Source organism: Canis lupus, chromosome 4 (genome assembly GCF_048164855.1).
Source record: "Canis lupus baileyi chromosome 4, mCanLup2.hap1, whole genome shotgun sequence".
NCBI classification, from domain to species: domain Eukaryota; kingdom Metazoa; phylum Chordata; class Mammalia; order Carnivora; family Canidae; genus Canis; species Canis lupus.
This window is the reverse complement of record NC_132841.1, coordinates 22,411,869-22,428,588: the sequence shown is the minus strand read 5'-3', so window position 1 is coordinate 22,428,588 and position 16,720 is coordinate 22,411,869. Positions and strand designations below refer to the sequence as shown.

General features: G+C 43.3%; 1 protein-coding gene across 4 annotated transcripts in view; it reads right to left on the bottom strand.

Moving 5' to 3' along the window:
• SGPL1 (sphingosine-1-phosphate lyase 1) overlaps positions 1-16,720 on the bottom strand; it is a 56,357-nt gene that overhangs the window by 4,280 nt on the left and 35,357 nt on the right. For all 4 annotated transcript variants that reach the window (XM_072823473.1, XM_072823476.1, XM_072823475.1 and 1 more), the window contains 8 exons: positions 15,195-15,271; positions 13,645-13,773; positions 6,778-6,866; positions 5,277-5,382; positions 3,775-3,873; positions 2,993-3,142; positions 1,287-1,525; positions 7-153 (listed from right to left, as the gene is read on the bottom strand). In XM_072823473.1, coding sequence (XP_072679574.1) covers positions 7-153; positions 1,287-1,525; positions 2,993-3,142; positions 3,775-3,873; positions 5,277-5,382; positions 6,778-6,866; positions 13,645-13,773; positions 15,195-15,271 — 1,036 coding nt within the window. The remainder of the gene's footprint in view (positions 1-6; positions 154-1,286; positions 1,526-2,992; positions 3,143-3,774; positions 3,874-5,276; positions 5,383-6,777; positions 6,867-13,644; positions 13,774-15,194; positions 15,272-16,720) is intronic.

Here is a 16,720-nt window from a genome sequence, read left to right as displayed (position 1 = left end):
GCTTACCTGGGCGGGAACTGCAGCTGGTTCAAGTTCCACCCCTTAGCCGTCATCAGGTTGAACAGTCGGTAGATGTCAAAGTCTCGGGAGCCCAGAGCAATTACTGACAACTGAGGATTCCCAAAAACAAAGATGCCTTTGATAGTTTCCAGTCTTAAACAAAAAAAGACAGAAAGGAAATTCAGCCACGGATGCTGCTCAGGTCATCATCTCTTTAATCATGCAATGTCTCTCCTATGACACTACCTCATCTTTTAAGGGCTTCAGCTCGTTCACCTTTTAAAACCAGGTGGTGAGACGGAGATCAGTGGTTCCTAGTTCCTAAACATGACAGATGTTCAAAGGCCCAGACCCCATTGAGCTCCAATGAGACACAATCACCAGCTCGTACCCTGTCTGCCCAGCTCCCAAATTATGATATGCCCCACGGGCATCTGAGGCATAAAAGATGCATTTTAGAAAAAATCCTGGCAAAATAACCCCTCCATTGCTGCAATTTAAAAAGTCGTATGTGTAATCTCTAAAGCAAGAAATGGTAGAGCAGTTCTCAACAGATGGGTGGATCAGCTGGGTAAATGCAGGCTTTTTTTGAATGACATATGCCTACTAGTCGCTTTCATTTGCCCTCCAGATTCTGAAAAAGCCTCCCCAGTCCAGGTGAGCCACAGAGACAGGCAGGGGACACATGAACAGGTGGGTCAGACAAACGTACAGCCTCATTCTAGCCTCATCTCAACCCTGCATTTCCCCCCTCGCCCTCCCCGTTCCCTCTGCCTCATCTCCGGTGCTTTTACACCAGAGACTCTCCGAGGGTGGGCCCTAGACCAGCAGCTTCAGAATCGACTGGGTGCTTCCCAGAAGTGCAAGTCCCCACATTCCCATTCCAGATGAACTGAATGAGAATTCTAAGAGTGGGGCCCAGCAACCTGGGTCGTAACAGGTCCTCCAGATGCTTAGAAGACATGCTCGAGTTTGAGAAACGCTGTCTTAAGCATTAAACTGCACATTGTATCAGCATCTGGTAAGAGCTGCCAGTTGTAAAGACATCCTTTGGACACGATGGCCTACAGATGAAGCCTAGATCTGACCCTCCAGGGCACAGCAGAGCAAGGAAGCTTCTCCTCCCAGGCCACTACCACATACCACACGTCTAAGCTGCTGTCCTAAGCCCTTGGTCCCTAGGGGATGGGGAGTGGGCTGGGCATAGGGGTGCTTGGCCAGGCGACGGCTCAAGCCCAGGAGCAGACAAAGCCAAAGACGAGGCCGAACCAGTCCTCCACACATACTCTGACTTGAGGAAGCGAGTAGTTTTGATGATCTGTTTGGTGGCTTCAACATAGCCGCTCTCACCGAAGTGCATCAAGGCAGCCCAACAGGCCGCGCTAATGCCTCCGGGCCGTGAGCCCGCGATGGTCGGGGAAGCGTAGATGCCGCCCTGCCAGTCAGTCGCCACGAAGAACTGATGGCTCCTGTACTTCTTGTCACTGTATAACAGCACGGAAGAGCCTTTGGGGGCGTAGCCATACTGAGGGGGAGAAGCACACAGGTGAGAGCACAGTTCTGCAGGGCGGGCCTGCCCCACACTCCTCATGCAAACTCCTCCTTGTGCCCATTTCTCACTGCTTCCCACTCACGTGGAGAATTCAAACTCAGAATGTTAAGTGTGGAGGGAACTGAAGGAATGGGGTTTAAACTCTCTCTCTGAGGGATGAGGTGTCTGAGGCCCCCCTCACCCAGCACATGGTTTCTCTTATGTAAAACATGACTCCAGGGTGGTACGTCAGGATGGAAGCAAAGATAAATTTCCACTGGAAACCAGGAAAAGGGTGGAATTCACATCACTTGGAGCAATTAAAATAATGATCTCACTCCCTTCCTAACTCTTTTGCTTAGTATTGTACTTCCTTTTTAAGAACATCATGGCGTTCAGAATCTACAAGCTACTGAATCAAGCTTAAAAATAACCTACGTGCTTGGTTTCCTTATAGAAATGTGCCCTCCTAATGAACTCTCGCTGCTGCAAACATGGAACTAACTTTACCCCCTGACCCACACCAGGAGAGGTGTAGGAAGGACGAGGGCACAGGGGTTGCCCAGGTACCATGGTAAAATCAGATCAGATCCTGATGGAAGATTTGCGTGCATCACTTAGTCTGAAAAACAGGTCTCCAACCATACTTGAGATTAAAACAAGCTCTGCATAATCAGAACAAAGCACACATTCCTCAGGCTGCTACTCCTTCTCCCACAGCTGTGTGTAGTTTCAAAGAGTTCCTGACCAACCTAGACTCTCTTCAGGTCCACCAGGGGTGGTGGCATCGGAACATTCCTGAGCACAAAGTTCTGCCCCTTTTCCAAAGGACTCCTCCCTTGGCTAGCTCCTGTCACATGGGGCAGGAGCCCCCATAGCGTGGAAGCCACAGCACTAGCATACGTCCTCTTAGGAATTCCACTATTAACTTCACTACTCATTCCCCCCACCCTAAAGAATCTCAAAGCTTCAGGGAACATTTTTCTACGGGCCACTGTACTAGCATGTCCCAGCTACATACAGTCAATGGATACGGAAAGCCATATGCCACAAAAATAACAAGTCCCTTTTCAATATTACCTGTCACCTATAACACCATACTTTGTCCCCTGAACTAGCTACGCTGATGAGAGCAAAGAGCCAGATTTTTTTTCTTTTCTATTTATTTATTTATTTACTTACTTATGATAGACATAGAGAGAGAGAGAGGCAGAGACACAGGAGGAGGGAGAAGCAGGCTCCATGCCGGAAGCCCGACGTGGGACTCGATCCCAGGACTCCAGGATCGCGCCCTGGGCAAAAGGCAGGCGCCAAACCGCTGAGCCACCCAGGGATCCCCCAAAGAGCCAGATTTAATTTTACATTTTGGGCAGAATTTAATGCTTGAATTTATCTTGTTGATAGTAGTCTAAATAATCAACTGCCCACTTTGATTAACATTTGGTCCCTTCCCTGTCTCACCTTGTGGGTATCAGCTGAAATGCTGGTCACACCTTTCACCCGGAAATCAAATGGTTGCTCCAGTGGGTATCCTGCTTTCTCCATAAAGACGATGAGGAAGCCCCCCAGACAAGCATCTACATGAAGAGGTATTTTATATCGGACAGCCAGCTAGTTCCAAAAAACAAAGACCACAAGAGAATTTTATTTATAGCCGCATAACAAAAACTTTGCAAGACACAGGTGGAAAAATGTACTGTAACCACAAGGCCACTGTATACTACATCTTTCATATTTAAAAAAAATGGCTAGTTTTGGCATTCCTCATAAGCTCATCTTCCAAATGTATTTAAGTTTCAAAATAGTTCATATGAAATGTAGTATTTTATATTTAAATACCCAGGACCTCAAGTTCCCTATAAAATGGAGCCGGAAACAGCAAGCCTCTGATGTAGGGGTGGGGAGGGTCCTGCCTTAATAACTGTGGGTGACGAGGAGAGCGCGCAATGGGGGCAGCACTGCTGGCTACCACCCTCTGGTAGGTCGGCTTCTCCATGCGGCTCAAGAAATGTCAATAGGCTTTCAGAATATCCAGTTTCCACAGCTGTCTTCCTCGTGCTGCCCCTCCCCCCAGCTAGGAACTTCCTGAGGCCCCAAATAGAGCTGTCAGGCTTCCTATGGGGATCAGGAAATTTGTGCACAAATCTAAACTCAAACTCGCTTCTTCTTGCTGAGTACCACACCATTAGATTCCATTTTTAAATCTCAACTTGACTGCCTAGCAACCCATTTCTCTGGCGTACCTTGGCCACTTCAGGGACGGGATCTATGACACCATGAGGAAACTGGGGGGTAGAACAGACAAGCATGGCCGTGTTCCTGGAGATGGCTCTCCTCATTGCCTAGGGGTTTAAAGTTGAAAGGAAAACAAGAAGCCACGTCAGAATTACTCTTCGTGCTGCTGCCAAGAGCACCCCAGACTACCAGCTTAGGGTTTGCACTCCTGTAGCGCTATCTCCACCTCTCCAACCCGGGAGAAGACCACCAGCACCAGCACCACCACCACGGTGGCAGGACGCAAACACGGCCAGAGGGCGTCTATCTGGGGAAAACAGTCTGAGGCCACAACACAGCAAATCATGGTGGGAGGAAAAAGAGCATTGGGCTAAGAGGCTGAGGAGTCTGTGCAAGTCCCAGCCCCACTTACTAGTGTAGAAACTTGGGGCAGACTACTGAACTCCCCCCAGACTGCTTCCTCACCTGTGTACTGCCAAACTACTGATGGCTTCTACAGCCTTCCTGGGCTGTCCTAAGACTCAGATGCCATTCTTCCAGCAAGTTCTCCACACAGGCACAATATAAAAAATAATGACTAACGGACTTCTATTCAGTCTTAGAAAAGAAAGCTTGCCATTTGTGAGGATGTGGATGAATTTGGAGGATTCAGTGAAGTAAGCCAGGCACAGAGTGACAAATGCTGCATGTTCTCACACATACGGCAGCTACGACAGCCAAACTGAGAGCAGAGAGTAGAATGGCAGTTGCTGGGGGCTGAAGATGAGGGGCACCAAGTTTCAGTGATGCCTGACAGGAAGTTCTGCCCCGCTCATGGATGGCCGTGTGACCAAGCCTAACAATACAGCACTGTGTGCCTGAAATCAGCTAGAGGTCAAGAGAGTAGTCTTACATATTCTAGCCCAGAAAAAAAGAAAAAAAGAAAGAAGATGGTAACTATTTGAGAAGATGGAATGCATGCTCAATAGCATGACTGTGGTGATGAGTCTGCAATGCATACACATATCAGAACATCAAGATGGCACCTTAGATATATACAGTTTTGTTTTCTTTTTGTCAATTTGTCAATTAATATGTCAATAAAGATGGTGGGCAGAAATAACGTTAGTGCTAATAAACTGGGTAGCTTAGTTCTGAAAAAATACAATTACTATTATTTCAGCATTGAAATTCAGATATTGTTTTGGGCCAATGAAAACCATAGGGAGAGCCCTGGGGCAAGTCAGTCCATGCTCATTTTACAGAGAGGAGAAAGAGATGTTGCTGAAGCAAAACCCAGGTGTGCAAAGTCCCAAGTCAGGGACTGAATCATCCTGCTATCACAGTTCATGAATTTAGGAAAACACAGAGCCGTACTCAATCACCACTGGTGGCAGCTTGTCGGCTCTGGTGCCTACAGTCAAAGGCCTTTGGGGTCTGTCTGTGTGTGACGCTGGAAAAAGCCAGTCAGCCAGGTGCATCCCTGCTCCTCACAGTCCACAGCACAGAGAGGCCCTTCAGGGCAACTCACCCGAACATCCACCTCCATCATTTTGTTCAGTGGAACCCGTATAATCTTCATCCCGAAATAATTGGCTGCTTTGTCAAATGCAGCATGGGCACTCTGGGGGGCCACACTAAATGACAGAGAAGAGGAGGAAAAGGACATTCAGATAAAAAATAGGATTCAAGAGACAGTCTAGTTAGCAGCTCATTTAAACCGTGAGCAGTAAACTTCTAATTATTTTTCCTCACATTTTTACAAGTGTTTATATTGTTTTACTTTTCTCTTTAAAAACAAACAAGAAGCCAACTGCTTTTATGTAGAAATCTTCCCCCTATGATTTAGGAAATCCAAAGCATAAATTAGGGCTGACATGTAGAACACTAGGGACTGGGAATTGGGATCAGATCAGCATCAGGCAGAGCCTTATCATGCTGGCCATCCAAAGCCAGGGAGACGTTGGGAGCACGAGGTCTCACACGACACATGGCCAAGCAGGAACCTAAGACTGCTTATATCACGTCAGTGGTTCCTTCCATCTTGGAAAGCCCACAAGCCTGTGAGAAACTGTAATTCCCATTGTTCCTACACACTTGGAAGCAGCACTTCAAATAACACTGAAATGGGGGTGCCCGGTTGGCTCAGTCAGTAGAAAATGCAACTCTCTTTTGTGAGTTCAAGCCCTACACCTGGGCATAGAGATTACTTAGAAAAAAAAAAAAAACAGCACTAAAAAGGAGACAGAGTCATTGTTAAGTATTTGCTTTCAGACTTCTCTCAATTATTGCACTCTCAAAATCAATGTTCCCTTTAAGGAAGGAAAGACTCTATCACTAAGCACCAAGCACTAAGATTTTTGTATGGAGAAAGATGGTAGCCTGACTTTTTCTCTTAGGCTAATTATGAAGCCCAGCATGAGATGACATGCAACCCTCAGTTACTGATACCTGTGGGCAAACAGTAACCCAGAGGATCTAGTATAAATACTCTGGGCAAAGAAAGGGCCCAGAGAAAAAAATGCAGCCAAATATCAAAGTTATATCCACAGGGTGGCATGACAGATAAATCTCAAAAGGATTTTAAAAAAATTTTCCTCCCAGAAAATAGCCCTCAGGTTCAAATTTTCTTATTAGGGAGCACTCTGAGGCAGCCTATTTTATTTAAGTAACTTTCACTGAACTTAAAGCAATGAGAGAGTTTTCTGCAGGCTCTAGATTATTTATAATAAACTCCACAGAATTCAAAGATGTAGTCCTGTTACTCTGTCACTTTTAGAAAAAGGATCTCATTCTTGCTTTCAGTACATACCACATATAAACTTGGGGGTTGGGAAAGGGCATGACCTTTAAAATTAACTGGCTGATCCACTGAGGATTCTGTGGAATGTGAAGGGATAAGGGTTGAGCGCACAGGACAGGATGAATGAGCCAGAGGAAGAGGGAAGAAAGACATAGTAGAAAACAGATGGTCAGGTTGTTTCCAACCGCAGTCCTCCAAACACATAAACCCGAAAGCCACACATACGTACATTTCTGGAGTTTTGATCCCATTCTCAAAAGCCAGGTCCCGGTAAGCTTTGCAGGCCATCAGTATGCTTTCTGTCCCCCCAGAGGTCACCTGTAAGAAAGAAGAGACGCCATTCATGGAGTGGAGTGAGGAGCAGCTATCAGCATGCATGTCCCACCTTCATCTTGGTGATGTCTGATGCAGCAGCAGATAAGGTCTAGGATGCCCTCTGAAGAGCAGACACTGCTGTGTCTTCCGGAAGGAAATGTGGCTTTATCGGCTAAGCCCAATCTTGGTTCGGAAGAGTAAAAACTACAAAATAAGACTGAGCAGAATCATAACACCATATGGAAAAATGCACCATCTCCCCAGATGTCAGCAGTGCATGGTCGGTTTACACTTCTGCTACTCGTCCGGTTGCAGGTAGGATAGAACATTTTACACCACCCAACAGCATCAGGATTACAGACTTTGATTTAAATTTCCAATGCTCACTGCAGAATGAAATTGCAAAGTCACAATTCTAGTAAACTACACGATAGCTCAGAAGACCAAGAAGAGAACATTCCAAAGTGAACTGTGGTTTTGACAAGTTTGAATGAGAAAAGCAGAAGCCTCTACTTAGAAGTCTGTTACCTTACTTAACTGAAATCAAAACAAAAATCCTAGCATTTTTAAATGGAGTAAAATGTCTTCCTAAAGCTAGGCCTAGCCCCTGTTATAGGTGAATTTCTTTATCAGGGTTGAAACCTAAATACCCAAAGGTCATTTCACATGCCTGACTTCCTTCACTGGACTACAAACCCATGAAGGTGGGGACCAATCCGTTCATGACAATATTCCAAGCATTAGCCTAAAGGCTGACACCTAACAGAACCTCAGCTAACATTTCTCAAAGCCTGATTTGACTCTCCGTAAACCATGACCAACACAGGCACATCATACCCATTGGGCTACCTTTTGATGACATCTAAGAATGAATCCTTTTAGGGGCACCTGGGTGGCTCAGTCGGTTAAGCAACCAACTTGACCTCAGCTCAGGTCATGATCTCAGGGTTGTGAGATTGAGCCTGCATTGGGCACTGAGCTTAGCATGAGTCTCCTTGAGATTGTCTCTCTCAAGTGAAAAAATAAATCTTAAAAAAAAAAAAAAAAAAAGAAAAGAAAGAAGACATCATTTCAGAACAAACCAAAAAAGCCACAGCACTGAGCTAGGTAGCCATTTTCTGAGATTTCTCATCTCCGAAGATTCATGTAAGTTTAGATAACATTCTCATTGTACAGGTGAGAAAACTGAGCCCCTAAGAAGACTAAAATAATTCACCCAATGCCATCCCTTAGCATCTGTTGATAAAAAGCAAAACTCTCTACATTTGTGTATTTAGTGGAGCTTAACATGAGATGGAATGAGAGAGGGGGATTTCTGGAATTTCCTATGATACCCACATAGAGGACAAACACCATTGGCTACAAAATCCCAGAGGTCAGGAGTTACATGGAAGATTACTGAGAGAAGTTAGTCATACTGTGATTCAGGAAGTCTTCAGGAAACACATGACCATCACCCACAAGTTAATACTCTGAACTTGGGCACAGGACGCCTGTTTGTAGTCTCTGCACTTTTATGCTGGAGAAGATGAAAATGCTTATAGTGGAGGTCAGCTCTGAGAATCAGCAGCTTGCCCTGTGGTCTAGCATAAAACCTCAGACTGTCACATGAGGAGCCAAACAAGTGTGAAGCAAGTCAGAAGAGGACCAGCAACGTCCAAGTCTCCAGTGCGTCAGCCTCTAGGTCCAGTAATGACCTAAGCAAAAGGATTTCCAAACCCCTAGTCACTCAGCACACACGCCCTATTTCTAGTCCAATAACTAATCAAATCAACATCATTATTTGTTAGGCAAACAGCAGTGTACTTTTGACTGTAAAAGCAGGAATACCTCAATTTTTATTTTTATTTCCGATCCCCAAATTCTGTGTTTAGACGTGCTGCTAACCTCCCCCATGGCCCTCCACCTTCTGAGCCCAGAGAAAAATGGAAATTTAATTGTGAAATAAATCAGAAGGTGAGAGCTTCAGTAAGTACTTGGTACTTTAGTCAGCTTCTTCTGACATTTAGAAAAAACTCTTGCTATAATATGTCAGAGAACAAGAGTAGAACACAGCTGTTTGGAGAATTTTCTTTCAGATGTTGTTTGGACCCTTTGTACAGCCAAGACTGTTCCCCGTGACAACAGAAGTTCTTTCAGTATATGAAATCACCTCTCATCCATTTTAACTGAGGCAACTGAAGTTAGTAGCAGGAAAGAGAGTTTAGAACAAAGAACAAGAAGAGTACAAGACCTTAGCTAGGAATATGCTCCAGCCCACCCAGCCATGTGGCTCTGTCCTATTTCCCACCTCTGAACTCTGAACATTTTTCACCAGAAGCAGCACATCAAGACAGAGACAGAGAGATGGAAGAGAGAAAGACTGAGAAGAGTGAGAGAAACAGAAACAAAAATTATCCAGAGGTAATTAAATCTCTTGTGAAAGTCAAAGTATTACTAAAGACTAGGGATCTCACACTCCATCCTTCTCCCGACCCCTGACACAACCACTAAGAGAAATTGTACCGGGAGAGGCACTGTTTAACTGTAGCAATGCAAAAACACCCCTAGGTTGGACTTTGGCATTAAGATGGGAGACTGAACCTACCTTGCAGCTACCTTCTCTCCCCCCATACTTAAAAAAAAGAAGAAACACAATTGCAGAAACCTGCAGTAACAGCCACCAAACAAATGAACAGAGAAAATCTGATGCAGCAAACCTCAAATACTGGCAATAAAAAAGAGACAAGTTTCTAAAGCAGTGGAGAGCAAAACACAGGTTCTAATCCCTCCTTTAAGCCCTGAAAATTGTCTGGCGAGCCAGCAAAACCCTGAGGATTCTCATTAATACCCCCCAAATCTTCAGAGAAGCTAGTGGAGGAGGTTCTTTATCTTCCAATCAGTGAATGGGAGGTGAGGCGGCTAGGGAGAAACAAGCAAAATGGGGAGAGAGAACATTGGGATGGACCCCTTCAAAGTGAAGGCTTCAGGGATACAGGATGGGTTAAAGACCTAAAGCCCAAAGGGTATTACTATCTTCCAATAAGGCGGAGTGAACCCTCAGAGACAACCTTTAACAAAATCCCAGAAGAGACCCACACGTTCCAGTGTAGGTGGAACCAAGTGGCCCTCAACCAAATGCCCTGATGAGAAATCAGCCAGCACGTGTCAGAACAAAACAGGATTTTCTGATGGCATGAGCCATAATGAAAGAAAATGGCATGGTAACTGCGCAAACACAGAGAAAGAAAAGAAAAAAGGAGCATGCAAAATAAAAGCCTAACTCAAAAGACAAGAGTCTGAGGAGGGGAAGGGAACTCCTGACTGCTGTTTGTCATTACAGGACAACATGATAAGACCACGAATTCAAGAAAACAAGGGCTGAGAGACTGGACACCAAAACAAAAGAATGACACCGCAGACCTTAAACAGAGTAGCCAATGACCCTAACACAGGATTAGTAAGGACACAAGGAACAGAATAAACACTGCCAAGAATAAAGATCAGGACTTAGAGGAAAGGTTTCAGGCAAGTTTAGCAAATCCAAGGGCAACTGGGGCTCAGTGGTTGAGTGTCTGCCTTCAGCTCAGGTCATGATCCCGGGGTCCTGGGATCGAGTCCCACATCAGGCAGGCTGCCTGCTTCTCCCTCTACCTGTGTCTCTGCCTCTTTCTCTGTGTCTCTCATGAATAAATAAATAAAATCTTTTTTTAAAAAAGTTTAGCGAACCCAGATTAAAAAAACTGAAAGGGGACTGCCACTCCATACCTGGAGAGCTGTGTCCATCTAGCTAGACATAGAAAACCAAACGGTGTTCAAAGAAGGACAGGCATGGTTGCAAATCTGTGAAATCATATTCTCTAAGAATAGCTGAGTAGCCTAGGAAAAAAGTGAGGAAGAGAAGATCCAGAAGGAAAGAAGAATAAAGTGGACAAAGGTCACATGGAAAAAAAAAATCACAGAACTCCTATTTCCAGCAATATAGATTATACAGCTTGGGCAGCCTGCCTCCCATGGGAAACAACTAAAAAGCCTCATAAAACATTCTTTTTTTTTTTACATCTACCACTGAGTGAACTAAAGGAATATACTGAACCTAAACAAAGCTAAATCAAGAATCTTACCATATAACTGAGAGCCAAAGCTGGTTTCAACTTTGAGGGTTGCTGCCAACCTCTAGGGAATACCAACTCCCATTGTGACAAATGAATAGGAGGTTAATTTAGGGTCTTCCTAAGGTAAGGAGTCTAATAGGAGACAGCTGGAGAACTTGGGATCTACACCCTATTCTCAGGGGAACAAGAAATAAACTACTGGTGTAGAAGGAGACAGCAAGAAAAACTGCTTTCTCAATCCAGATGTTCAGATAAAGAAAAATAAGAATCTCTCAAGAATAGATCACAAGACAGCTTTCACACAGGTCTGCGCTGAACTCCTACTACCTCTGTAGTACGAGAAACAGCAAGCTGAGCATCAGACTCAAATAGGTTCCAGCGTGACAGCACCTCCCAGCAAGTCTTTGGCAACTGGCAGAAGTCATTAACATCTTCTCTGCAAGAACTTAACTTCCATCTTGGCCTCAAAGATAAGTCCCAGGAAGATAAGTGGCTCACAGTAAAAAAAAAAAAAAAAAGTCAAATATAAGGACACGAGACAACAGGAGAGAAACCAGCAGATACAGACACACAAGGCTCATGAGTAATGGAATTATCAGACACAGAATATAAAATAATTACATGCAATATATTTAAATAAGCAAAACATAAGCCAAAGAAAGGAACAATGAACCACCATGCAGTGACACCTGGCTGGCTCAGTCCATAAGCCCATGTTAGGCATAAACCTTACTTTAATAATAATATCATTATTATTAATAATAATAAAATAATAACTTGAGCAAAAGCCTAGTCTAAAAAAAAAAAGAACCACTATGCAGATTAAAACAAAATTCTCAAAAATGAAGAATACAGTAAATAAAATTTAAAAACCCAATGGAGGGATCCCTGGGTGGCGCAGCGGTTTGGCGCCTGTCTTTGGCCCAGGGCGCGATCCTGGAGACCCGGGATCGAATCCCACGTCGGGCTCCCGGTGCATGGGGCCTGCTCCTCCCTCTGCCTGTGTCTCTGCCTCTCTCTCTCTCTGTGTGACTATTATAAATAAATAAAAATTAAAAAAAAAAAAACCAATGGAGCAACTGAAGTGCAGAGGTGACAAAGCTAAAGAGGGAATCCATGAAACCCCTGTACTTATCTCCCAGCTCCAATAACGATCACCTCACAGCCCATCTTTCCTCTACCCACAAATGCTCTGGACGCCACTGCTACTGAGAATACCAGCTTTTTTTCTTTTTTTAAAAGATTTTATTTATTTATTCATGAGAGACAGAGAGACAGAGAGAGAGAGGCAGAGACACAGGCGGAGGGAGAAGCAGGCTCCATGCAGGGAGCCCGACGCGGGACTCGATCCCGGGTCTCCAGGATCACACCCTGGGCCAAAGGCAGGCGCTAAACCGCTGAGCCACCCAGGGATCCCCACACCAGCTGTCTTAATAGCTAATTAAACATCAACCAGATAGGTGTTAGCCCTTTCCACTCTAGCCCTCAAGTCTCTCAACCTCTTTTGTGTTGCTTGTCTCTCTGGTTGATTTTTTATAAGTCTTGTTCTTTAAATTTGACTTAGGATCCATGTAAGTATTTTACATAGTTCTAAAGGAAACAGGGCTCTTTGGACAAATGGCTGAATTGGAATCTGAAAATGCATAAGGTAAACCTGGAATATTTCATAAAATAAAAATATCTTGGCAAAAAAAAAAAAAAGAAAGAAAGAAAGAAAGAAAGAAAGCAAGCTAGCTTTCAAAGTCTACTTGAATCATACAAAAGGACCCAGGCACCAAAATTAAGAGGCTCCCACTGGTTAAAATGTGCTAATTTGAGCAACAGAGTAGCAGCTACAATTGATTGAAGCACATGGAATATTCTGGAATTTTCCACCTCACTGTTGACTGACATTTGAATTACTTCCAGTTTTCAACATCATGGGCAATGCTGCTATGAATATCCATCTATCCTAATACACACACACACACCAGTTTTTCTAGGGTATACCCTGAGTAGTGAAATTTCAGGGTCATGAGATACATATAACTTCAACTTCACTAGATGAAACCAAACTGTTCTGGGATTGCTTAACTGATGGTCTCTTAAAAGCTCAGAGTCTATGGCATAGGAGAATACCTACATACTCTAAGTCTACTGGATGCATCAAAGAGGGAGGGGGAGAAAGAAAGGAGCAGACACAGTAGATGTACAAAATATTTACAGTTACTGAATCCAGGGTGTTCTGTATTCTAGCAACTTCATGTTGAAAGTTTTTCAAAATACAAAACTGACAAGAAAAAAGATCTTAAAAAATATATGGTAAAATACTGATGCTCTAAAAATGACAAAAGGCGGCACTTGTGTGGCTCAGTTGGTTAAGCGACTGCCTTCAGCTCAGGTCATGATCTCAGAATCCTGGGATGGAGCCCCGCATCAGACTCCCTGCTCAGTGGGGAGTCTACTTCTCCCTCTCCCTCTGCTCCTCCCTCTCCCTCCCGGCTCATGCTCCTTCTCTCAAATAAATAAAGAAAATCTTAAAAAATAAAATAACTTAAAAATGACAACAGTTAACATTTTTATATTCTCTTAATCTAAACCTTCCTAGCAATAATCACATATTACTTGTATAACAAATTGTTTTCAACAAACTCTTCTATTTTAAGATAAAGACATGAGGTTATTGGAGGCCACCTGCATATACTTACACACCCACAGGAGTCCGGCCCCCCATTAAACAGGGAACAAGCTATCCTCACGATCTCTGCCTCAATCTTGCGCAGTCCTGGGAAGATATCTGGGTGCAATGGATTGCTCCAGGCAAAATCTCCATAAGCCTGCAATGAAATGCAAGCAGATACGAAGTAGGATGAATACATAGTAGGGACAAGTAATCATACATGAGACAAAAGTTTCTAGGTATCAGGCACAACACTAGAAACCGGAAAAATGGTAAGATATGGTTCCCACTGTAAAGAAGATCAAATTACAGTGGAGAAGGACACACAATTAAGTTATTTTACAGTGTGGTAAGAGAGGAAGTATAAATGTGGTTACAAGCACATACAAAAACACCAAACGGACCCAGTTTGCAATCTTAGCTTTGACTATTACTTCTCACTGTGTAATTTCAGGTCAAATAACCTCTCTGAGGTTCAGTGTCCTCGTGTGCTCAAAGGATAATCAGGGTACTTACCTGATAGGGTTCTAGCCCTAAGTAAATAACAGAAGGCATGCAAAGCCCTTAGGGGAGCATCTGGCACAAAGCAGCTATTGTTCTAAGTGCGATATCAGAAGTACACAACTGAACAAACACCCAAGTGCTCTGAGATGTCTCCACAGCTAAACGTTGATAGAGCAATAAGAATTTGTTATTTAGAAGATCTGGAATGAAGGAGGGGGAGAAACATGGCAAGAGAGAGGTACACTCAGTGAAGAGAAAAGGTGGAAGTGTTTACATGGGAAAGTAACAGAGGTGGTTGAAAAACACAGGTGGGAGCTGGCTCATGATGGAGCTTGCATCTTGTGCTAGGTAAGCAGTGTGGGTTTTATCCTGTAGACAGTGGGAAGCCACTGAAAGATTTTTAAGCAGCAAAGTATGATCAGAGCATTATATGAAGATATAGCTGAGCCAAACCTGTAACATTAATAAGGTATGAGCAGTTTTATAGTTACACAGAGACCTTGGAGACTGTAAGTCTAGTGCCAATTTTATATGACAAAGTGGGGTTTAAGAAATAAATTTGATTAGCAAAGGAAGAAGCTATAGGTAACTCTAAAGTCAACAACAACAAAAAATAATAATAATAAAAACACAAGAATTATTTCAATTGTAAGTGAGCCAACTGCTCATTCTCAGATCATTTGACCTGAGACTTGGGTAGTACAGGAAATGATGACCAAGGATCTGTTCCTCATCTCTTCTCATCAAACAAAGTATGTCTTGGCATTAATAACCTCAAATGAAAAAAAAAAAAAAAAGCCTCAAATGATGGGGGACTGACTACCTTCCCTAGTAATCTGCCTTATACCCAGAGCACCTATAAAGTCTGAAACATAAGTAATATTGTACTTTTTTTACGGACCACAGATGTCTCTACCTATTTATCTACATGTAGGTAAAGAAAAACTTTCTAAACTTCTTTTTCACAGTAAACTTTCCTTAAGTAATTTTTTTAATTACAAAAGTGAGGAGAAAAAAATGAGGCAGCATAAATGTCAGAGACCACATACACTCCCTTGGAGTGCTGGCATTCACCTTCACGAGGAGTTCGGTGAGCTCCTCCGCCCCGCTGTACACTGCTCCAGACGCTTTGCCCTCCTGCCAGAAGATGTCTGTAAAGAAAGTTAAGACCACTGAGTCAGGAGGAAGGAACTTCTCAAAGTACGAGGAAACACTTCTGGGTACAAAAGAAAAAAAATCAAGTGGAAACCCAAAGGTCTTTTTATATTAAATTAAAAAAAGAATTCCAATAAAGACCTACCATAGCAAAATAAAGATGAAAGATATTCTATTACTATCAACAACAGTGTAAAAATATATTAACAGCATCCAGGTATAATAAAATTCAATAATGATGTTGTCATCATCCCCAACTGGGGATGTCATCATCCCCAACTGCCTTCTACCAGTAGAAAATTGTTCCTTTACCTATACTCATTTTCTGGTCTCTGTAGAGCTAACTTGAATTTTTTTTTTTTTTTTTTTTGCAACAGCTTCCTTCTTCTCCCTTTCCTATCTAGTCAAAGGAAGTGTGTGAACTGTTATGAGCAGAGTTGGCAGAGAACAGCAAGGCCAAGTGTGAAATTTCAGTACACTATCATCAGAGTTGGAGCCAGGGAACTGAATCCCTGACCAAACCACAATGATGTAAGTACCATCAGCACCCTGGTTTCAGCGGACCTGCCCCCACACAGGACCCTAGAAACCCAACCACAATTTCCTATCTGAGGTGCTTCTCCAAAGACAGTCTACGTTCTATCAACACATCTGCTGATCAGGTATCTCAGGTCCTTTTGCCACAACATGGCTGTGCCCTCCTGAGAGTGGGCAGTGTGACAAAGCTATTACAGATATATTAATAGGAAACTGTAGCCACGGGCTCTACAAAGGCAAGATCTTCAGCTCCAACAAGAGAGCAGAGGACTGAGTAGTGAACATCCAGACAGGCCCCTCATCCTCCAGCAATCTGCCAAGGTCTGGCTTGCAGCCAGTAGGACTTTCTTTTTTTTTTTTTTTTTTTCCAGTAGGACTTTCTTTCCTTAGAGGACACTGAACTGTAACAGGCATTTCTTCGGACAAGAGGCCCCCAGCCTCTCAAAAAATAGAATACATGGTTTCATTTCCTGTTCTTTAACTGGTGCTATTGACAATGACTTGAAAAAGGAAATATGGTGGCGGCAACATGCCCTCACAATCATGGAAATCTTTAACATCCAAGTCTCAGAGGGCTGATCCCTGCTTTATATCCCCCAAAATCCTGGACTGCAGCTAATTTTATACCATCCAATGTCAAAATCTCAACACTCATCAATTAGAAATTTTTAAGTGTATTTGTTGAAATGCAATGTGGTATCCTGGATTGAAGCCTGGTACAGAAAAAAGGACAGTAGTGGAAAAACTGGTGAAATAGGAATAGAATTTGTAGTTTAGTCAACTACTGTTTCAACAAATGCATCATCATCACTTTAGATGTTAACATCAGGAGAAGCCATAAATTCTCTACAAATTCTCTATAAATCTAAAATTATGACAAACCAAAAAGCCTATTTCCTAAAAGTATT